The sequence below is a fragment of the Blastocystis hominis genome (assembly GCF_000151665.1).
Source record: "Blastocystis hominis, Singapore isolate B (sub-type 7) whole genome shotgun sequence assembly, scaffold_0".
Classification (NCBI taxonomy): Eukaryota; class Bigyra; order Opalinata; family Blastocystidae; genus Blastocystis; species Blastocystis hominis.
In genome coordinates, this window is record NW_013171815.1 from 1,089,152 (window position 1) to 1,110,371 (window position 21,220).

General features: G+C 48.1%; 11 protein-coding genes; 7 read left to right on the plus strand and 4 right to left on the minus strand.

The window, feature by feature from the left end:
• Nucleotides 1-752: 752 nt before the first annotated feature.
• GSBLH_T00000351001 (uncharacterized protein) lies at nt 753-1,745 on the plus strand (the record flags this gene model as incomplete). XM_013038542.1 has 3 exons in its annotated part: nt 753-1,095; nt 1,131-1,630; nt 1,662-1,745. 2 exons carry the CDS (start codon nt 753-755, stop codon nt 1,490-1,492), a joined length of 705 nt encoding a protein of 234 aa, XP_012893996.1. The 3' UTR covers nt 1,493-1,630; nt 1,662-1,745.
• A 26-nt stretch (nt 1,746-1,771) lies between these two features.
• GSBLH_T00000352001 (uncharacterized protein) lies at nt 1,772-3,179 on the minus strand (the record flags this gene model as incomplete). The annotated part of the gene is made up of 4 exons (XM_013038543.1): nt 1,772-2,387; nt 2,419-2,963; nt 2,994-3,103; nt 3,134-3,179. 4 exons carry the CDS (start codon nt 3,177-3,179, stop codon nt 1,772-1,774), a joined length of 1,317 nt encoding a protein of 438 aa, XP_012893997.1.
• Nucleotides 3,180-4,211: 1,032 nt separating this feature from the next.
• Nucleotides 4,212-4,648, plus strand: GSBLH_T00000353001 (uncharacterized protein; the record flags this gene model as incomplete). XM_013038544.1 has 3 exons in its annotated part: nt 4,212-4,284; nt 4,318-4,501; nt 4,534-4,648. The coding sequence occupies exons 2-3, from the start codon at nt 4,437-4,439 to the stop codon at nt 4,646-4,648; spliced, it is 180 nt and encodes a 59-aa protein (XP_012893998.1). The 5' UTR covers nt 4,212-4,284; nt 4,318-4,436.
• A 17-nt stretch (nt 4,649-4,665) lies between these two features.
• GSBLH_T00000354001 (uncharacterized protein) lies at nt 4,666-5,332 on the plus strand (the record flags this gene model as incomplete). XM_013038545.1 has 2 exons in its annotated part: nt 4,666-4,710; nt 4,739-5,332. 2 exons carry the CDS (start codon nt 4,666-4,668, stop codon nt 5,321-5,323), a joined length of 630 nt encoding a protein of 209 aa, XP_012893999.1. The 3' UTR covers nt 5,324-5,332.
• A 120-nt stretch (nt 5,333-5,452) lies between these two features.
• On the minus strand, nt 5,453-7,228 carry GSBLH_T00000355001 (uncharacterized protein; the record flags this gene model as incomplete). XM_013038546.1 has 4 exons in its annotated part: nt 6,897-7,228; nt 6,731-6,862; nt 6,326-6,694; nt 5,453-6,290 (listed from the first exon to the last, which is right to left on the minus strand). Exons 1-4 carry the CDS (start codon nt 7,202-7,204, stop codon nt 5,453-5,455), a joined length of 1,647 nt encoding a protein of 548 aa, XP_012894000.1. The 5' UTR covers nt 7,205-7,228.
• A 256-nt stretch (nt 7,229-7,484) lies between these two features.
• Nucleotides 7,485-7,952, plus strand: GSBLH_T00000356001 (uncharacterized protein). XM_013038547.1 has 4 exons: nt 7,485-7,589; nt 7,624-7,716; nt 7,750-7,800; nt 7,832-7,952. Exons 1-4 carry the CDS (start codon nt 7,497-7,499, stop codon nt 7,916-7,918), a joined length of 324 nt encoding a protein of 107 aa, XP_012894001.1. The 5' UTR covers nt 7,485-7,496; the 3' UTR covers nt 7,919-7,952.
• Nucleotides 7,953-7,978: 26 nt separating this feature from the next.
• Nucleotides 7,979-8,701, minus strand: GSBLH_T00000357001 (uncharacterized protein). XM_013038548.1 has 3 exons: nt 8,450-8,701; nt 8,270-8,413; nt 7,979-8,236 (listed from the first exon to the last, which is right to left on the minus strand). Exons 1-3 carry the CDS (start codon nt 8,492-8,494, stop codon nt 8,039-8,041), a joined length of 387 nt encoding a protein of 128 aa, XP_012894002.1. The 5' UTR covers nt 8,495-8,701; the 3' UTR covers nt 7,979-8,038.
• Nucleotides 8,702-9,071: 370 nt separating this feature from the next.
• GSBLH_T00000358001 (uncharacterized protein) lies at nt 9,072-10,901 on the plus strand (the record flags this gene model as incomplete). XM_013038549.1 has 1 exon in its annotated part: nt 9,072-10,901. The coding sequence occupies one exon, from the start codon at nt 9,072-9,074 to the stop codon at nt 10,890-10,892; it is 1,821 nt and encodes a 606-aa protein (XP_012894003.1). The 3' UTR covers nt 10,893-10,901.
• Nucleotides 10,902-12,528: 1,627 nt separating this feature from the next.
• Nucleotides 12,529-13,979, plus strand: GSBLH_T00000359001 (uncharacterized protein; the record flags this gene model as incomplete). XM_013038550.1 has 3 exons in its annotated part: nt 12,529-12,651; nt 12,681-12,746; nt 12,778-13,979. The coding sequence occupies 3 exons, from the start codon at nt 12,529-12,531 to the stop codon at nt 13,948-13,950; spliced, it is 1,362 nt and encodes a 453-aa protein (XP_012894004.1). The 3' UTR covers nt 13,951-13,979.
• Nucleotides 13,980-14,003: 24 nt separating this feature from the next.
• On the minus strand, nt 14,004-15,002 carry GSBLH_T00000360001 (uncharacterized protein; the record flags this gene model as incomplete). XM_013038551.1 has 7 exons in its annotated part: nt 14,004-14,071; nt 14,104-14,327; nt 14,366-14,490; nt 14,521-14,553; nt 14,602-14,722; nt 14,756-14,832; nt 14,867-15,002. The coding sequence occupies 7 exons, from the start codon at nt 15,000-15,002 to the stop codon at nt 14,029-14,031; spliced, it is 759 nt and encodes a 252-aa protein (XP_012894005.1). The 3' UTR covers nt 14,004-14,028.
• A 3,853-nt stretch (nt 15,003-18,855) lies between these two features.
• GSBLH_T00000361001 (uncharacterized protein) lies at nt 18,856-20,206 on the plus strand (the record flags this gene model as incomplete). Its single annotated transcript, XM_013038552.1, has 4 exons — nt 18,856-18,960; nt 18,991-19,116; nt 19,148-19,822; nt 19,853-20,206. The coding sequence occupies 4 exons, from the start codon at nt 18,856-18,858 to the stop codon at nt 20,204-20,206; spliced, it is 1,260 nt and encodes a 419-aa protein (XP_012894006.1).
• Between the last annotated feature and the right edge of the window lie 1,014 nt (nt 20,207-21,220).

Consider the following 21,220-nt stretch of genomic DNA (forward strand, 5'->3'; position numbering starts at 1 on the left):
TATTGTGAAAGAAGTAATCAGTCCGTATTTGAGCATATCTAACATTTTGCTGACTAAATAGACGATCGATACAATTGTTTGCTTTTCTACAAAATTGCCCATGGAGAGGACGGTAATTGACGGTTGGGTCATCTCTAAGGAAATTAAAAGAGATACCAATTTCAATATTTATTTGGGTAGGAAATACCTCATTTCGTATTGATGTAGCTTTCAATGAATCGGATGCTGCCGAAAAGTATTTGTTGGTCATCGAACAAGATCTATCATCCGAATTTACTGATTACGATAGTCTATCGGATTCGAACATGTTTCCTGTGAATTTAGCATGCAAACCGCGCTTTAATTATTATAACAACCACTGTCTATTCAATCTCGTTGTTTGAGTCTAGGCTTTCCCATCGTTCCTCCAAGACGAGCTAGCGGTACCTACAACGGAAACGAATATTTCCTGATTGAGAAGGTGAACCGCAGCTTGAGTGCTGTTATATCTGATGAGTCATTTGTGGTTTCCAAAGATGATCTATTGAACCTGGCTTCCCAGATACTAGAGATTCTGTATATCTTATTTTCGAACGATCTCGTTCTCAAAAACCTTCACATCAACGACTTTATGCTCCGTCGTACCACCCGCGGTTTCCGCGCTGTTCTCATCAATCAGGACTTCTACACAAAGTACTTTTCGACAGAACCTCCATTCACCAAACAGAACCAGCTACATAATCGACGATTCCACGTTCACTTCGCTCAGTGTAATGGACGGGAATGGTACTCGAGATCTTATTTCCTTCATTCTTCAGAGCCCACACAGCAAGACAATCTCATCTCTCTCTGCTACATTCTGTGCTTTATGGCGTATCGATCGCTTCCCTGGATCGGTCTCACCGACTCCGAAATCAAAGAAAAGAAAGCAGCCAGTGAAGACTTCGTGCGACGTTGCCCCGTCTATTCAAGTTTCTCCGTTTCTCTTTTTGTTTCCTCTCAGAACTGCTCTCCATTCTCCTCAATCCCGACGTCTCGCGCGCACCGCTGGACCGCGTGAAGGACGCCATCGCGTACATCGCAGAGAGCGTCACCACGCCGCAGATCACGCTGGGCGTACCTTCCTTCTTCTTCTTTTTGCTCATTCCTAGGTCGACATGCTCAAAATCAAAAAGAAAAGCACGCTTCCGCGGGGATTCTCACCTCTAGAGCACATCCAGCCCCAGCAGAAAGAGCCGCTCCCCGCGGTTCCGCAGCACACTTCAGCGGTGGCCGCAGCGGCCGCAGCGAAGGAAGCGAAGGAAGCGAAGGAAGCGACGCCGCGCGTGTTGATGGTGGCGGGTCAGAAGTACGAAGTGAAGGTGGTGAACGGGAAGCGGTTGATGGAACCGATCGCCAGCCCGCTGCCGCTGCGAAGACCGCTGAAACGCGAACGAGAGAAAGAGAGAAACGTGGAAACGAGGACGGAAGCAAAGGAATCGACGGAAGCAAAGGAGCCATTCAAGGCAGATGAAGCAGGCGAATCGATTGAGGCATTCAAGCCGATGGATGAATCGACGAGCGAGAAAGCGTTGAATGAATCGGAAGCGCAGAACGCGAGCTACCCGCCCAGCAAGCGAATTCGAGCTCACACCATCGAGACGCGATCGATGTACGCTTCTGTTTGCTCTCTTTCATCCCAGACGATCCCACGCGCGCACTCTCTTCGGATCCGCTCTCTTCGCCTCCCTTTTCTTTGCCGGCGCCACTCTTCTCCTCGACCTCCCTTCCCTTCTTTGTTCCAACAAACAAATCACAAGCCTGGCGGCGCTTCATCGTCGTCAAAACCCGGCGGCGCTTCCTCCTCCGCCTTCTGTGTCGTCTCTCCCTTCGCCTCCTTCGCGCTCTCCACGCCTCCGCTCACCGCACCGCTCTGCGCTCCCATTCCGCCCATCGGAGCCATCGGAGCCATCGGATTCATTCCATTCATCGGGTTCATCGCTCCCATCGGATTCATTCCGTTCATCGGATTCATTCCTCCCATTGGATTCATCGCTCCCATCGAAGCGGGCAACGCCGAGCCCATCTGGGCATTGCCCGACCCCTCCATCGCGCCGCTCTGCGCTCCCTGCACGGCTCCCATGCCCGGCATCCCTGCAGAGCCCGCGCCTGGCGCCACGGCTCCCGCCGGAGGGACGGCCTGGTGCTGGTAGAACTCCTGGTACTGCATCTGCATGTACTGCTCGAGCTGGTTGAGATCCAGTCCGGAGGTGAGCATCTGCTGCATCATCATCATGGGGTCCCACTGGTTCGTGGCCTTGCTGCTCTCGCGATATTCGGTTCCGGTGCCCACGGTGGTTCCGATCATCCGCTGGATCTCCGCCTTGGCGAGCTGCTGCTGCTCTTCGGTGCCGCCAATGTTAATCACTCTGCCCGTTACACCAACGACCGAAGAACTACCGGACGGGAGGGTAGATGCCTTCGACCGGCTTGCCCGGGATTTGAATGTACGCGTGCGATTTGCTCTGGATGTCCTTGATGATCGTGCCCTTCTTGCCGATCACCAGCCCCACCTTATCGTCCGGAACCGTGATCGTGCACACCGGCACGTCCGGCGGAATGCTGCCCATCTGCCCGTCGATGATATCCTGGATGTGCTTCTTCGCCTCCAGCACGTTCTTCGGATCGCCCGTGATGATAATGTACCGCTTCGTCGGGTCCTTTTTATCGGGGTCGCGCGGGACTTGGATCTGCGTGCTCGTCTTGGACATGAGCTCTTTAATCACGCAGCCGTCCCGACCGATCACCAGCCCCACTTTATCGTTGGGCACCGCCACCTTCTCGAATCCGTCGCGACTGCTCTGCAATCGCGTGATGATGTCGCCCTTCCGCGTCTCCACAAGCGTCTGGATCACTTCCTTCGTCTTCTCGATCATATCGCGATGCCCGCGAATCGTCACGTCGCGCATCACCGCATTCCCCGACACCTCGTTCTCCTGCTGGATCTACGTTTCCACGATTCACAGCAAGCCCACTCGCAGATTGACGTTGAAAATATCCTGCAGGTGTCGACGGTTCTCCCCGTTTTTCCCGATGATCAGACCCACGATCGCGAACGGAACCTGGATCGTCTCGATCTCCACGTCTGTCTCTCACCGCTCTCCCGCGTCCTCACCGCCATTGAACTCGCTCCGGTTGAAAATCGAAGGGATCGCCGACATCACCGAGTCCACCGCCGGCGTTTCGACCGATTTCTGCGTGAAAACCGCGGAAGAATCCTACGAACGACTTCTCGACGAGTCGACGCGCGAGGTCGGGCTGCGTGAAGACGTTTTCGACGCGCTCCACGGCGCTGTTGAGCGTTTCTTCGTTGCTGGCGGAGATCAGAACGTGCAGGGGCTCGTCCATCTCGGTCACCATCATCTAGAGGGAGAGAAGAGGCAGAAAGCGACGTCTTTGCCGCCCACGGTGAGCGTTGTGTGGGTGTCGGTCTCGACTTCGAGGCGGAAGGGACCGTTGAAGATGGCTTTGTAATCGATGTCGTTCTGCAGCGGGAAATAGACTTTCTTTGTTAGGAGAGAGCTGCTGAAGCGAGACATACGAGGCTTTGCGGTAGCTTTCACTACAGGATCATGGAGTGCGATAAAGCAAACTGGATAGGGATAGCTTCTTAGCAGCCTCCATTGCTGCAATAACTGCAGCGCTAGGATCGGGAATTTCACTTGATGGTTTAGCAGTAGTAGTAGAAGTAGAAGTAGAAGCAGGTGGAGCCTGAACATCTGTCACTCCACGAGACGCATGTTCTTTTCGCTCCGCAGAATGCTCTGAACGATGGCTTCTGTCAGAACTGCGATCTCTTCTCCGACCGCTATCATAGTCGCGCTCGCGATGCCTGTCATGACGTCTGTATTCATCTCGACTTCGTTCTCTATCATGGTCCCTTCCTCTGGAATAGCGCTCAGAATCGCGATGATCTCGACTATGTCTATCTGAAAGTTGAAACAAACAATAATCAAATTCATCTAGAGTAAGAACTATCAAAATAAGCACTTACACGTGAATGGCGACTCTCCATAGCCTATATATTCTATTTTGTGTCGATAGAACTAATGATTAACTTAGCCTACCCTGAAAGCATACATAAGAGGAGATTATAAGTGTAATAGGTGATAATCGATTATTGCAATTCCAATATTCTGGACAAAACAGTCGGTGTACCGAATCTACTTATTTTTAAGTTATAAAATAATTCTAAAAGATATGGAAAACAATGATAATGTTTTGGGAGGATGCATTCTTGCCTTTTTCATCCTACTAATTCTGCTTGTATTATTATCGGGTTTTCCTTTGATCACATAGTATTGGTTTTTGTGCAAATGTGTTATCATCGTCGCGCAAGGAACCGCAGTTATTGTGGAACGATTTGGAAGGTTTTATAAAAAGGCAGGCAGAGACGATGTACACTTATTTCTAGTGTGATGCTGGATACCATGTCCTTATTCCTTTTGTGGATGTTCCGAGAAAGGTTATTTGGAGAACCTTCGTAAGCTATCTTACCCCGTTTTTAAATTTTAGCTCGTGGACGGTTCTTCCTCCGGCTTTTACCAGGAAACCTTCTCTTACAATTTGGACCTGCGCCAGACCATTTTTGATCTCCCTATTCAACAAATTATCACTCGCGATAATGTGACCATCAGTGTCCATCCGATGATGCTCGTGAGAGTCACCGACCCCGTCCGTGTGGCCTACGAAGTACTCTCGCACAATTCCTTCTCTCTAGACCTACGACCTCATGGAGGCGGTCGAGCGTCTCGTCCAGACGTCTCTCCGTTCCGTAATCGGCGACATGGGTCTAGATGACACCCTGGCGTCTCGTCAAGAGATCGAGAAGCTGGTGTCGAACAAGGTGTGCAAGATCTGCCAGGACTGGGGCCTCACCGTCACCGGCGTGGATCTCCTCGAAATCGACCCTACGCGCACCATCCAGCAGGCCATGCACGAGCAGATCCGCGCAGAGCGTTATCGCCGAACCCAGAAGGTCACGGCGGAAGGTATGGCGGAGAAGCTGCGGCTGCAGGCGGAGGGAAACTGCCAGGCGGCGAAGACGCGCGCGACGGGAGACAGCACGAGCGTGAAGTCGATCGCGGAGGGAAACCGGAACGCTCGGCTGATTATCGCGGAGAAGACGGCGGAGAGCTTGAATGTGGTGGCGGAGGCGTTGAAGGGCGTGACGAAGGACCCGACGCAGTACTTGATCGGAGTGCAATATGTGAACATGCTGAAGGAAATCGCGAAGAAAGCGAAGGCTGTGACGGTGTATTTGCCGCTAGAGACAGATATTGGAGGAATTGCGTCAAAGCTGTAGTGTGATTATGATGAGTTTGAGAGAATAAACGATTGAATGAATTGCGATAACAAACAAACAAACAAACAAATGAATGAATGAATGAATGGAATAAAAAAGAATAAAAGAACTAGTGCATTGCGACGAGGGTTAGAGAGTTAACAGAATCGCGTCTTCGCGATCGTTTCGGCTGCTTTCATTCGTGGAATCGTTTGCTGCTTCGCTTTCCTTTCGCTTTCCTTTCTCGGCTCCCTTCGCTTTGGATTTGGCATTGGATTTCGTATCCTTTTCCTTTTCATTCGACTCTTCCTTTGCCAGCAATTTCGTTCCTTCTTTATTCAATTCATCCACAAACGCTTCCGTTATCGTTCCATTCTCTTCCTCCTCCTCCGGTTTCCCCGGTTTCCCCTCTTTCTCCGGTTCCTCCGGAGGCACAAAATACGGAATCTTTCCTCTCTGCAAATCATTGATCAGCATCACCGCGGCCTGCTTCGTATCGCCGTCTCCGCCCTTCAGCAATTTCCCGAACTTCTGCGCGATCTTCTCCAAGAAATCCTCCCAATCCTCCCAATCCTCGATGTTGTACGTCTTCTGCAAGTACTCCTTCTTCACACGCGACAGAACCTCCGGAATCACCATCTCCGGGTCCGCTAAGCGCTCTGCGCGCACCACACCTTTGATCACAATCTCGGCGTCCGAGTCGTTGGTGGGCGGAACGATTCCAGGACAGTCGATCAAGTAGATATTGCGAAGCAGCGTGATGTATTGCCACACTTTGGTCTCGCCTGGAATCGGCGCGACTTTGCAGACCTGCTTCTTCTTCAGCGTGTTGATGATGCTGCTCTTCCCGACGTTCGGATAGCCGATGAACCCAACGCTGATTTGCTTTTTGTCCTTGTGGAGCAGCGCGAGCTGCCGCAGCAGATCGAAGAGAGCGGCTTTGCCGAAGCAGTGCTGGAAGGACGCGTGATAAGCCAACGTCGGATATCTAGAAGGTCGAAAGAGAGAGGAAAAAGAACCTACTCGGCAGAAAGAATCGCGACCCATTTCTTTGTGCACCATGTGGGAACCAAATCGCATTTATTCAGAATGAACACTAAGTGCTTGTGACGCATGTTCTTCTTCAGATACTCCTCGATTTGCTTCGAACGCGTGCCCAGAGGGTCGCGTGCGTCCAGCACTTCGATCACCACATCGCTCGAGTCCAGCACTTTGTACAGCTCGCTGTGGATTCGCTTGCTTTGCCCGGCGGTCAGGAAAATGTCTTTCGCGGCCGCTTGCGAGATCTCGTCGTTCAAGCGCGGCTTCTCTTCTTGCTTCTCCTCGTGTAGTTTCTGCTTCTTGGAAACATCCGAAACCAAGTTCGCCAGATCGGTTGCCGCCAATTTCACACTAACCATTAGGAAAATACACACATGAGGCGAGTACCGTTTACGACGCTTGTCAGGACCGAAAGTACTCTGGAACGACTCCGTCGTGAGCAAATTCATCCGCTCCACTTTGGAAGAATCGGTGATCAAACTCATAGGAAGAACTTTCGTCTTTAAAACCACAGAATACCTGGATGCTAAAAGCAAAGCCACATTCAACATACGGGTCATTTACTGTTTTCGCCATCTCTTCACGAAACGTGTCCAACTTCTCTGGAGTAATTGTTCGCGTGTTTCCAAACCACTTTCTGTTGGGGGCAATGCGAGCAGGTCCCTCTATTTCCTTGTTTGCTGTTTTGGTCGTGCTCCGCAAATACCCGCCGATTACCTTTCCATCGCGGTCGTATTTCGCCTTTCCCTCTCGATACATATGCATTCGGTTGATGGTGGACCGATCACGCATATTCGAGTTCTTACGCACACGATCGGGGTTATCCGAACTGTTACTCTTGTATGAGCTTCGTTTCACCATAGTGGATGGAGAAAAAATGAAAAATGTGGACAGTGGTGTAATCAGTGCGAAATAGATGGAAAATCAACAAGGGATGAAACTTGAATAGCATTGAACATCGAATCACTTTCTTATATGACTCGATTCCTAGTTCTATTTCACATTCATTTTCGCATTTAGCGCGATCGTATAACTCGAAACTATTGAATTTGAAAATACCCCCTTGATCGAAAAGGGTATTGGGGAACTGGCTTAAAGGAATGTATACCCCCACAAGTTTGCTGTTGTCCAATACAGAAAAGCGACAATCACCATGAAGGGACCTTGGGAAAGCATTGCTTGCGGAAGAGAGAAGGGTTTCCAGACCCAGAAGCTGGAGAAGAAGGTGAGCCACTGCCAGAAGAGAGTATGTAGCTGTTGGAGACGATTTAATTATGTAGCACACCTCGAAGAGATCGAAGGTTGTTCGTGAGCTTATCAGCGAGGTCACTGGTATGATCCCCTACGAGAAGCACATGATGGATATCCTGAAGGTATAGGGTGACGGTATGTACTGATTTTCATAGGCTGGCGGCAACAACACCGAAAAGAAGATGTACAAGTTTGCCAAGAAGCGAGTAGGTTCAAACCGTTCTGAATGACCCCTAGCTTCACTCTCACAAGAGAGCTCTTGCTAAGAGAGATGCTATCAAGGAACTCTATGCCAAGATGCGTCGTGCTCATCATCACCACTAAGTGTATTGAAGACTCACTTCGGGGGTGTATTGTCCGTGTGTTTGTTCGATCAAACAATCGCAATGTCCTTGACTCTCCTCACAACTTCTTCTTTCCTTCCTTCCTTCCTTCCTTCTCCCCTTAGTTCTCCTTCTCGGCGGCCTTCGCAGCACGCTTCGCACGCTTACCGAAGTTGTGGGCATCGCACAGAGCCTGTCTCAGTCCCATGAACGCAGACCGCTTCTTCAGCTCGGGAGTCACTTCCATGAACTCCACCTTCGGGGCGACCTTCTCAATCGGCAGGATGGTACCGTTCAGCTGGGTGGCAGCAGCCATCTCCTCAGCAGTGGCCACTCCCTTCTCTCCCTTCACTCCGCGAGGGAACAGGATCAGCTTGCTCTTGTACGCGTTCAGACGCTCCACGTTCGCCTGCAGAGACTCCACGCAGCGGTTCACACGACGATGATCCACAGCAATACCGATCGTCAGAGCCTCACGGGGGTTGATTCCGGCCTCCTATTCCATTACACACCAAACCAAACCGAAACACACCTTCAACTCTTGCAGAGTGAAACCACGGCCCAGTCTGGTTTTCATGTTGTACTTCTGCGTAGAGCAGCGGACAACGGGACGGAGCAGTCCGGCAGCAGGGCGAGGAGCGATCGCGGCAGCCTTTTCCTTACGGAGCAGTCTGCGGCGTCTCTTCTGTCCAGCCTGATCGAACCAGGTCTTCACACGGCGATCCCAGTCCTTCTTAAAGTGAGCATTAGGTAAAACGTTGTTGTGCTTCATTTAAACAAATCTATAATTTCGTTAGAAAGATATTCACAGATGATATAAAACACATAGCAAAAACATACCAAGGACAGATAAAATATAACCACAAAAAAGCCGCTATATTTGTCAATAAATCGATCAAAGGAAAGCAAGCAAGATAAAAATCCGCTATGATTATAGATATGGAAATCAAATTGCATCCCTAAAAATGCGTGGAAAGAAAAGGACATCATTACACCGATGTGAATGTCTAAGACTATCGATACATATTAATAATGTGAGCCGATAGATGGAAGGACGATAGTATATACTGAAGATATTTCTAACAAGCTTTTTTATAATAGTAAAACGGAAATATGGTAATCGCAGTAATAATAGTAAGTAAAACGAATCATATATGGGACTCTTTTATCCAAAACCTTATACTGAGTTAAGAGTTTATTTTTATATTTTTTTTGCTATGCAGCAATATCCGATCCTTGGAATTGATTTGGGAACTTGCTATTCTTGCGTGTATGCTTATCACAAAGGTAGTATAGAACCTGTACCTATTAATGGAGCAAACACAATAAGATCCGCTATATATGTTAGAGATGGAGTGATGCTATTCGGAAGTTTGGCTATGGCCCATGCCCACAATGAACCTGACAATGTTTTTTATGATGTTAAGCGATTTATTGGAAGAACTTATAACGAGATTGGAGATCTCGTCCAGAGAAAGAACTATCAGTTTTCTATTATGCAGTGGGGTGATGTACCAGTATTCGTGGTTCCTTCGTCTCAAGATAGAAACAGTTACTCGGTCTGTACTCCTGAAGTCCTTGATAGCTATTTTTTGAAATATCTCGTTGATGAAGCCCAGAATTATTTGGGGTATCAAATCACAGATGTTGTTATCACAGTACCCGCTTTTTTCCAGCAATCTCAGCAGAATACCACTCTGGCAGCTGCGCAGCTTGCGGGTTTAAATGTTCTGGCTCTATTTCATGAGCCTAGTGCCGCAGCGTTGGCAAGTAACCTGCCTCCCGTTTTAGAACTGCGCCATGTTCTGGTGTATGATTTAGGAGGAGGTACTTTTGATCTTGCTTTGGTAGAGACAAAGAATGCTTTATATGATGTTATTGGAAGTGATGGTGACCCCTTTTTAGGAGGTAGTGATTTTGACTATGAGATGTGTAAGATTATACAGGACCGGCTGGTACAACATGGAATTGATATCAATATGTGGAATCGACAGAAGATTTCTCGGCTCCAGGATCTTTCAGAAAAGGCAAAGATTGAGTTATCTACAATGAAGTCAACTTATATTGATATCTCTTTAATTGATTCTTCTATTGAATGCGACTTTGATATCTATCGAGATGAGTTTGAGAAGGCTATTTTCCCGTATATCCAGAGAACGTTGGATATTTGCCATCGATTACTACAGTACACACATGTTGTATTGACTCCTAATGATGCTATTCTCCTTGTAGGAGGATCTTCCTACATTCCGTTAGTGAGAGCTTCCTTGGAGAAGGCATTCCCTAATACTCCTATTCTTAACAACGTGAATCCTGCAGAGATCGTGGCTCATGGTGCTGCATGGTACTGTCTTGATATGTATTGCAGCAAGCACGACCCTCCTCTTCAGAATCCTCTCCCCTGCCCTGTCATCCATCCCATTGTGGTCCACTCGGTGTATGTTCAGTTTGGTAATAATCCACCTGTTCTTGTCCTCCCTTCTGGAGTTCGCTGCCAGACTGTGGAGCGAAAAACCTATGCGTTTTCTTGGAATGGAGTGAGAGTGAAGATCCTGACTGATGGAGACGATCACCAGGCTGGAAATCTGCGCGAGTTGGATACGTTTAATATTCGAGGCTTCTTTGGTCAGGCTGTTATTGAGATGCAAATGAATGCCAAGGGTGAACTTGAGTTCTCTTATGGAAGACAGGGGCATCGACTAGAGACTCGAATTGTGGGATTCCAGCATAGCATCTCTATGACCCAGCTCAACCAGTTTACCCAACGATACAACCTGATCAAAAAGTGTAAGAATGACATCACAGCCATCTTTACACAGAAGCAGCAGCAAGGAAGAGTGACAGCTCAGGCTCGTAATCAGTACAACCTTATTATGGACTGGTTCAATAATCCTAAAGTTATTCAACGCGCCAGTGATGATACTATCAACAGAGTATATAGGGAAAATTATTATGATTATTTTGCTCGTTTATAAATGTATTCACTTTGTTTGTTTGACACTCTTCTTCTATGTTTGGTTGATAACACCAAGGGAAAAAACAATGGTTCATCGTGTCTGCTTCTGTTTGCATTTGTGATACAATAAGGGAGTATCAAGTTGATAGGCACAACAAACAAAGCACTCATCCATTTCCGTTCTATTACAGCTGTATTTCTAAATCTAATCAAGAAGAATGAAAGAAACCATCTTCTCTGCCTCAGATAACAACTTCCATTCCTTGGACAATTGGGACGACAACTCCACAAACGTGATTTCTATCGAATAACAAAGAAATTACGATAATATACGTGGATTCTTTTTGCGTTCCTCCTTCATTCGTACTTTAAGAAACACATTATAAGGGATGCGCTCACGACGATGCTGTATCGTACGCTTAGGCTTACTCGTTTTAGATTTTGAGATCAGTGATGCAGACTCTAGGTAGGGAGCAGTGTTAGAAGAGGAAGAAGGCAATAAAACTGGATCGTTTGCAGCATCCAGAGAGTGGCTATGCGATTCAGACATGAAAGAAATGAGAGTGGTGCGGAGTGAAGAAGGGATGGAGGCATTCACTAATGTGTTCATAGAGAGGAAAATAAACAACTGAGTGGTGTAGGAAGAGATAACGAGGAGTTGTAGAAACGGGGCTGACGGTATTGCAAAGAGGGAGATTCTTCTTTGCTAAAATGTTATCTTACGGTTTTGGAAATCTACGAATAGCGCCGGCTATACTCATATCGTGCTTGGGGAAGGGATTCTTGATATGTCTACAGCTTACATGTGCCAAAAACATACAACTTTCTTGTCATACTCCGAAAGTGCATTCCATACCTGCTTGCATGACTCAACAGAATAAGTTTCGGTTATATTTTCGCGAGAATGAAACAGCCAAAAGAGCATGAAAGGAGTTAGGGGCTCTATTGAACTAATAAACTCCAGCTAGAATTGTAAAATAGACGGATATCTACTTTCGCAGTTGTCGATGATAACGATGACACTGAATTGAGTAAGACACATCAAAACGCCTACAACGCTCTGCAACATAGCTAAAATACTCGGCATTAATTCGACACAGAGTGGAATATAATATCTAGATGAAGAAAAGTGACAACAGCAGACATTAAAGGTTTCGATAATATATTCTATATTTTGTTCAGCAAAAGTCATGCTTAAATTGGTTTCACTGTTACTAAAGGAATTCATTATATCTCTTATGGTAATTGATCTAGAATAAAGGGTCCAGTCTGATACTACTGTGGATCACTTGATCTGATTAGCAGTTCTCGTAGAACATTTTCGATCAATCCCCTTTCTTCCATAACATAAACAGTACAGTACTTTGAAGGAGTATTAGAAAACTCTTTGAATGAAACAGGACTACACTGCTTATACGACTCGTGTATAGAACCAAAAGTGAAAAAGAGAGAAATCAAGGTTCTCATAAAATGGCATTGAAAAAAGATGGAGTGAATTCTCTGTGGAAAGTTCTATTGTTGGAACAATGGTGTCAGTGATAAGGAACCAAGCAAGTGACTTGGATCTCAAATTCTGGAATTCCATATTTTCGGGTCAAAGTGGGGGTTTGGTCATACACCCAATCAAGTGCTTAACATATTTTATTAATTTCACAATGCCTATTGATATTAACCTGCTTCGTGTCTCGCGTGGAGGAAACCCGGACTTGGTTCGTAAATCCCAGAAAGACCGTTTTGCCAGCGTGGAGCTTGTCGATGAAGTGATCGCTCTGGATGATGTACCTTTCGTGTTTCCAATTCACTGTAGAAATGGAGAGCTCTTGTTGGAAGCATTGACAACATGAAGAAGGAAAAGCGTATTTTGTCCACTGCTGTATGTTTCGACAATTGAATCTGATCAATAGATCGGAAAGGCTCGCAAGGAGGGCAAAGATGCAGCGGAGGAAGCCGCAAAGGTGAAGGAGGTGACTGCAAAGATCGAAGAAACGGAGAAGGAAGTGGAGAAAGTGCGTGTGGAGCGTGATGCCAAGTTGGGCAAGATCGGTAACATATTATCGGACACTTGCATCATCGACAATAACGAGGACAACAACGGTGTTGTCTGGAAGTGGGGAACGCCCCGTCCCATGACCAAGGATATGTATTGCCATCACGAGCTCTTGTGGATGCTCGATGGCTACGAACCCGAGCGCGGAACGCGCGTAGCGGGTCATCGTGGATACTTCCTGAAGGGTTCTGCGGTGCTGTTGAACCAGGCGATCATCATGTACGCGATGCAATGGAACACAAAGCGCGGATTCACGCTTTTGCAGACTCCGTACTTCATGAATCGCGACGTGATGGCTGGCGTTGCGCAGCTGGAGGACTTCGACGAGAGTCTGTACCACGTTGAAGGGGAGGAGGGCGAAGAGAAATATTTAATCGCGACGTCGGAGCAGCCGATCTGCGGGTATCACATGGGCGAGTGGCTGGACGAGAAGGAGCTGCCGTTGAAATACACGGGGTTCTCTACGAACTTCCGGAAGGAGGCCGGAGCGCACGGGAAGGACACGTGGGGCATTTTCCGCGTGCACCAGTTCGACAAAGTGGAGCAGTTCGTGATTTCGAAGCCGGAGGAGAGCTGGGCGATGCACGAATACATGATTCAGAACTCGCGCGAGTTCTACGAGTCGCTGAATCTGCCGTACCGCGTGGTGAACATCGTGTCGGGCGCGCTGAACAACGCGGCGGCGAAGAAATACGACCTGGAAGGATGGTTCCCGGGGTACGAAGCGTACCGCGAGCTGGTGTCGTGCAGCAACTGCACGGATTATCAGAGCCGCGCGATGGAGATTCGGTGCGGCGCGACGAAGAAGAAGAACGAGGAGAAGAAGTACGTGCACATGCTGAACTCGACGCTGTGCGCGCTGACGCGGACGCTGTGCTGCATTCTGGAGAACTATCAGACGAGCGAGGGCGTGGAGATCCCCGAGGTGTTGCAGCCGTGGATGGGCGGAATCAAGTTCCTGCCGTTCAAACGACCGCTGCCGCCCGCGATGCTGAAGGCCAGGGAGGAGAGACTGAAGCAGATGAAGTAATAATCCATCCTATTATATAGTGTTAGCTGGCCGTGTTTGTGAACAAACAATCCATTCTTGCCATTTACGTGCTCTTGGTTAGGCATCGACAGGTACAAAATCGGGTCCAAAGCGGGGGTCGCTATCGAATCAGGAAGCCAAGTCTGTGTGTACTTCGGATTGTCCATGGCAGCCATGTGCAGCCCGTTCGGATCAGCAGACTGCGTGTTGTTGTTGTTATTGTTGTTATTGTTGTTATTGTTCACGTTCACGACGGTTCCAATCATACGTACACGCATTGTCATCGAGATTCCATTGCAATCCAAACGCTGATTGTCGAATGTCTGGATCGCCTTCTCTGCATCGGTGCGGTTCGAATACGTCACTGCTCCGGTTCCCTGGAGTTAACACCATTCGTATTAATAGTAGTAGCTACTTTGAAATGGTTTTCGCTATCCGTATCCATGAGTATAGACACCATGTTCGGTACGCTGCCGAAAAGCTTTTCCAACACATCCCGATCAACAGAGGGGTCTAATCCTCCGAAAAACACCTGGGTGGCTAGTGGTGACTTTGGAAAGAGAATACTACCGACTTCGAACGTCACTGGAGCTGGTGCGATTCCTAAATACACGTGTTAGATAAGCTCATCATCTTGAGAATGGAACATACTTTGAGGAGCAGGTTGTTGAGGAAGTGCAGCACCCTGAGCTCTTCCAGAAAAACGATCATGCTTCCAGTTTCCTTCCATGTTGCGGCTTCTTCTGTCCTGAATGCGGTTTTGCATCATTCTCTAAACAGAACATTGGGAACAGAAATAGAATACGGCCGAACGACCATTTCTGTTATTCAGCTGTTGCTTTACATAGTCGTTTCTGCCACGATAAGCCACTCCAGGCTTGCCTAGTATGAGATTATCCCTAAAAACACAAGATACGAATAACACTATCCCGGTTGAACTTCATTTGGTTCTTATTCCTCTTTATTTGATTGCTCCTCTTTCTGGAGATGATTTCGTCCAAACCCATATTTATATAATCATTATTATTATTGTTCATGTCTCCTCTATACATAATATTCAAATCCAGCACAATACGTGGTATTTCTTTCTATTTCTTTCAATTTCACTGTTATAGGAGTAACCGCGATTTTCCAGTCAATTTGGCTCGATGATGAATCTATTCATCGCTTTCTCATTCCCTTGTATTACATATATTTTTAATAATCGTTGATCATTCACAATAGGAATCCATTTATAATTTCCATATTAAAAATCCCACTTTCCAAATATGGAGGGAATTTTGAGAGTTGATTGTTTCAAATTATTGATTGTATACCTAAAGGATTGCCCGCTTTTGTAAAGGCACAGATTCATTTAGATAAAATGAATCCAGTTGGTTCACAAAGCAAGGGTGAACCAAGTTCGTTGAGAACTTCACAGAAGCTGAGTGTATCTCAAGACCAACCTGATTGCCGTACTTAATGTAGAACGGATACTAAGAAAATAGCGATTTGTTTACGAACTATTGAGGAAAGAGGTAAGATTGCTGGCTGCAACCATTTGTTTTGCTTTACCTGCATTTATGAATGGTCAAAGGTTACGAATTCGTGTCCTTTATGCAAGCAGACGTTTCATCAGATCGAGCGTTGCACAGTTGCGATCACAGAGTTGCGTTCGATTATAGATACAAGGAGAGAGAATCGATAAACCAGGGAGAGTGTCGGTTCTTCAGATCCCAGATCACAAACCTGATAATGACATTCTCGTTGAAGGGTTTACGTGCTGTCGCATCTATCTCTTGATATCTAGATTCACCCAAGCTAACAACCTAAACGAATACGTAGTTGACGACTTCTTAGTGGATGACGACGATCCCATCATTTACGAAACTCAGTTGAGAACGGATGATTCCGAGGCCTTTTCTATCCACAATCTAGAGTACTACTCGTTCCCCGACTCTGAGTTCACTGCGTCCATTCCTCGTCGAAGTGCTCGTCAGCACGAGCGCAATGAGCAGCGCATCGCAGAGCGCGAGCATCGCGACGAAACGATCGTTCTTCCCCATCACCGCCGTCGTGTGATCATCGAAAGCGACGAAGAAGACGTGATTCTCGACAGTGACGAGCCTTCCGAGTGCGAAACGCCAAGCGAATCGCCCATCGAAACCTCTCAGTTGGAGCGTCGATCGACATGCGCATCGGATGAAAGCTGGACATGGCCTTCTGGAGAATCGGCCAACGTGACTCCGGTGCTGCCTTCGCGCGTGCAGAGAGTCGTGGAGAGGCGACCGCCGATGATCTGTGCGGATTCGAACGAAGACGGAAGCCGATTGAGCGGAAGTCGCTCGGCTCTGCTTGATTTCATGCAGTGCGTGATGAAGGTGGATGCGGGAGAGAGCGAGGGACCGCGAGGCGATGGGGAGGTTCGAGTAGAGGAGAGAAGAGAAGTGCGATGTAGGAGCTCTTGATTGTGCCGGAGACGCCAGTGAGGAAGAAGAGGTGTCGTGAGGCGTCGGAGGAGTGCTGGAGTAGCAAGCTATCGAGGATGTTGTGAGTTGTGCCATGCTCTATTGGATTGTTTGTTGGACGGAACAAGTTTCGGTTGGCAGTTTTATTTGTTTGTCGGCTTTGACCTAGTTTGTATGTGTAGATGGATGAAAAGAGTGAAATGGATCAGAGAAACAAAAAAATCGAACGAATTTTGAAGTTTTTCCTGTTTGAAAGCAGATTTTCGTTGGTTTTATGTCCGCTATTACGATTTCCTCTTTAAGTCTTGCCATTCAGGAGGTTGTGATCCCCTGGCTTGTTGCACATCATATTTTCGATGTAACCGTTGATCAGTACGTACAGAGCTTTCTAGTAACTCTCAAGGGTCATTCACGCAATAATCCTGGCGGTGATCGCCTTGTTTATAGTATTTCTCTATAAAGAAAACCAAAAATTGAAATTCGAAAAATCGTATGTCTTCTTCTGATCCTATATTGTAGAAAAGACGGACAACTTTTAGCAAGTGGATATTTGCGCGTACTCGACTTCGTATTTACTCTCCTCTATCCTCCCAAGCTATTTCGCTTTATTAATCTTCTGTATGAAAAGCGAGAAATTGTAAAAAAGGTACTCTCTTGATATGGAATTGATACGAAGATCCGTGCGGAGGAGGACGAGAGAATCCAATTTATGAAGCTGTATCCCCAGAAGATAGAATCAACATCCAACCTCATTCCACAAGAATCGAAAACGTACCGATCTGGCTTTTCAGACCAATCAGACAAGGACATGCTGCATCTTCTTCTCTCAGAGCTCGGCATGGGGTATTCTCATCCTTCCTCTTCTTCCCAGACCCAAACACATCGACACAGTGTGCAGTCGCCAGCTCTCCTGCACTCGCTACCGCGTTCCAGCAGGGACGAATCTCTACACATTCAAAGACGCTGAGAATTACCCAGTTCTCCACTACCTCGTCTCAGGCGACGTGTTCATCCAGAGCCAGTCGGGCGTGAAGCTCCGCGAGTTCCGAGGCCCCTCCGATTACAACATCAACCACCTTCTTCAGCCGGCGGTAATCCTTCTGGGCTGCCGAATCCACAATCCGGTGTCGCTCTGCACAGCCACCGAGTGCATCGTCGTCCAATTCGTGTTTAAAGTTGTCTTTTCGCCGTGGATCGACTTCTAGAAAGCGTCGATCGACAACATCCCCGCGGCTTTCATTGATTATTTGCGCTGCTTGTCGCTGGTGCTGTACCGCACGATCCACAGCGAGTTCCATCGCTTCTTCACGCTGCGCGCGAAGGAGGAGAACGCGATGGAGATGATCCCGGAGAAGCTTTCGGAGAACGGGTACGTGCTGATTAACCGCGAGAATATCGCGAGGGAAGTGGAGAAGATCACGGATTCGATGGACGGTGGGCGATGAATGAAGGAGGATGATGGGATAGAGGAGACGATCAAAGGGATGATTCTACCGCATCTGCAGGAGCAGCTGCATTTGGGCGATGAAATCATGGACGGCGTGCAGTGGAACGTGCGGATTATGAAGAAGGACGAGCAATACCGATTCCGACGGGATGTTCTGTGAAGGAATGGGAAGCTAGTCATGCGTAGAATTCTGCTCATCAAAGGAGAAGTCGGGTATTCGAGCATCGATTCGATCACTTATGCATGTCTTCGCGCGTCCGCTCATTTCTAGAACCAAAGCTTAATGCTCGTCAATCTCATCCCCTACCTTCTAGGCGACGAAGATCGTCTTCTCACCGTTTCTAACTTCTTCTTCTCCGTCTCAACTGCAGAGCAAACAAGACAACACGGTTCTCTTCGAGGTGGAGCTCCTACACAACACCACCGTCAACAACCTCCTCGTCTGCAATCTCCTTCTTGACGGTCTCACCCACGAGTTCGCCAGCCACTACGGCGACTATTTCTACGGACTCGACTACAAATGGGTCAACGACGGCGTCAAGCTCATGGAGGAAGGCTCCGTTCCCCGCGAAATGTACCCTCTCCCTCTCTCTTTCTCTCCCTCAGGATCTTCTTATTGGACGGCCGGCTTCGGTCCGTGGATCTCTACACACAGAGCGACTCCTCCACCAAGTACCAGACCAACAAGCAGATCGATCCCGACTGGCGCAACCGCCGATGGACCGAGCAGTCCGACAAGGCCGCCAAGCAGCCCGTCGTCACGGTTTCCACGGTTTCCACTGTTGAGTGTAGGACTACCCGCGGGGATCGTCGTTCGGCGCGTCGAATCTGCTTAACAACGAGCCGCTGCAGTTTTCGCTGTATGCGGTACGTCGGTCGTCGCTTCTGTGCTTCGGCCACTCGTTTATTCTGGACGTTATCCGAGCGAATCCGCACGCAGTGAGCGTGTTAACGGAATCCACTCAAGCGAAATCGAATGAGATTCAGTACTCGCGCATCTCGGTGATTCCAATGAATCACGTGACCGATTACGACTATTTTATTTCGGTGTTGCACGCGTCGATCCACACGATTTTCCCCACGAATTTGGTCAAAACGCAGCACTTGCTGGAAAACGTGGGATAGCGCAACGGTGGTGAGAACTAGAACGATTACTACTTGAATGAGTTCGATGATCAGTACCGAATCACGCTGTTTGCGGGGCAGAATATCGCGAAGGAGGACGAATCGAAGGGAAGTGTAGATATTTGGAATTCCACTTTAATCCACGACGTTTCTTTTTCTGTTTGTTGTTGTTGTTTAGTCGGATCTCGTGCTTTTCGCGGTGGAAATCAACGCGGAAGAGGAGGCGGTGCGCGCGTCGATCGAGCCGAAGCTCGCTTATTACAACACCATTCTGAAGAATGTGCGTCGCGAAATCGTGTTCCTGTACCACAACAACGAATTCAATCCGAACCACACGAACAATCTCCACCAGAACGAGTGGCAGAAGCGTCTCAACCTCTTCGACAAGTCGCACATCAACATCGACTTCGCATACTCCGACAGTTCTCGCTACATCTACCCCAACGAGCTCTCTCTGTACCGCATTCGCCACCAACTCAACGTTCTCTCCCCCTCCCACTTCCACCACTGCCTCATCAATCCTTCGCCCTTCCAGACCTCCACCGACCTTCTCCACGTCTCCTCCGACGTTCGCCGCCTCGCTCGCTGGCTCACCCACACCTCCATCGGGCTCGTCTTCAGCGGCGGCGCCGCGCGCGGCTGGGGTCACGTGGGCGTCGTCAAGGCCATGAACGAGCTCAATCTCCCCATCGATATGTGCGGAGGCACGTCCGCCGGCTCTCTGGTCGGCGCCGCCGTGTCGATTTTCCGCGGGGATTACGAGCTGGTGAAGGAGGTGACGCGGCGCGCGGCGAAGTTCTCGTCGAACGCCGCGCTGTACATGCTGGACGCGACGCTTCCGGTGGTGGCTCTGGTAGAAACGGCGAAAGAGAGCAATGCGTAGACGAGCGGCGAGTTCATGAGCGAGGTGACGATGGACGCGTACGCGAACAAGCTGGTGGAGAACACGTTCCTGCCGTTCTTCGCGATGTCGACGGACGTGACGGACATCTCGGAGTTCGTGCTGAAGACGGGCTGCTTGTGGCGCTACGTGCGCGCATCCATGTCGGTGATCGGCATCACGCCGCCTGTGGTGGATCGCGGCGTGTCGGACCACTTGCTGGTGGATGGAGGCTACGTGAACAATGTTCCGACGGGCGTGATGAAGCAGGTTCGCGATGGAAACGGGGTCGATTGTAGCTGTTTAATCCGGGAATTTTGTTCACGTCGTCGGTGCAGAAGCTCGATCCGCCGCTAACGCAGCGATTGGGGGACTCGGTGAAGGGACTCCCGATGTTTTTGAAGATGATCAGTCCGTTTAGCAAGAGTGGGGATTATTTAACGCAGGGACAGCTGAACATGCAGGTGATGTGCGCATCTAGGTAGGAGTCGCGTCGGGAGGTGAGGAATAGTATTATGGGGGCGGAAGAATCGGTTTTTATGGATTCGGATTTGGTGATTCGACCGTCGGTTAATGATGTTGGATCGGCAGCGTTTGATCAGTTTGATGAAACGGAGAGACTGGGGTATGAGGAAGCGGTAAAGCGGATTCGGGAGTGGATTTCGGAACTGCCTCAAACGAGTCCCGTGTATCGGGCATTGTTTGCTCTTCCAAAGGTGGAGTTGTGAGTTGTTTGTTATAGCACGCAAAGGAGTGGTGATATCGGGAAAAAACATAATTCTTAGTTTTCAGGTAGTATTGTAACACAATTGATTGCAAAATATGGGGAAACCAGTCAATACGAAATACACACCTTTGATTGGTTATTACCGACCAATTTGTAATGGGTGTATATTATTGAACTCCTCGGGTGATCATTCTGTGTACTACACTATTCTTTTTGTACGTCATGATTCTAGTCATGCTGACGTTTATAGATACTTTGTCCTCTCTTGCTTTTAGTTATTTCTAGCTGTTATCGGATTTTGTACCTGTTCTTCTCTTTGTTTTATGTAGTGATTATGTGCATTGGTCTCTTATTGTAATTCTATATGTCTTAAATATACTGTAAGCTAATCTCTTTTCATCTACCTCTAGGTGTCTGTATACTCTTTTTCGGACGTGGCTTACGGAGCCTGGTGTCATTATGAAAAACACAGAGGAGGAAATTCTTCATCCTCCTGATTTAACACCGAGTATGTCGATTTATGTTCTCAGAATGTATTAGTTCAAAGACAAGTCTCCGGTTTAATGGTTTCTGTGAAGAATTCCCGTATCGAGTATGTCGAAGTAATGACTCTGTTCTCTCTGTGATCCCTAGAAATCGCTAAG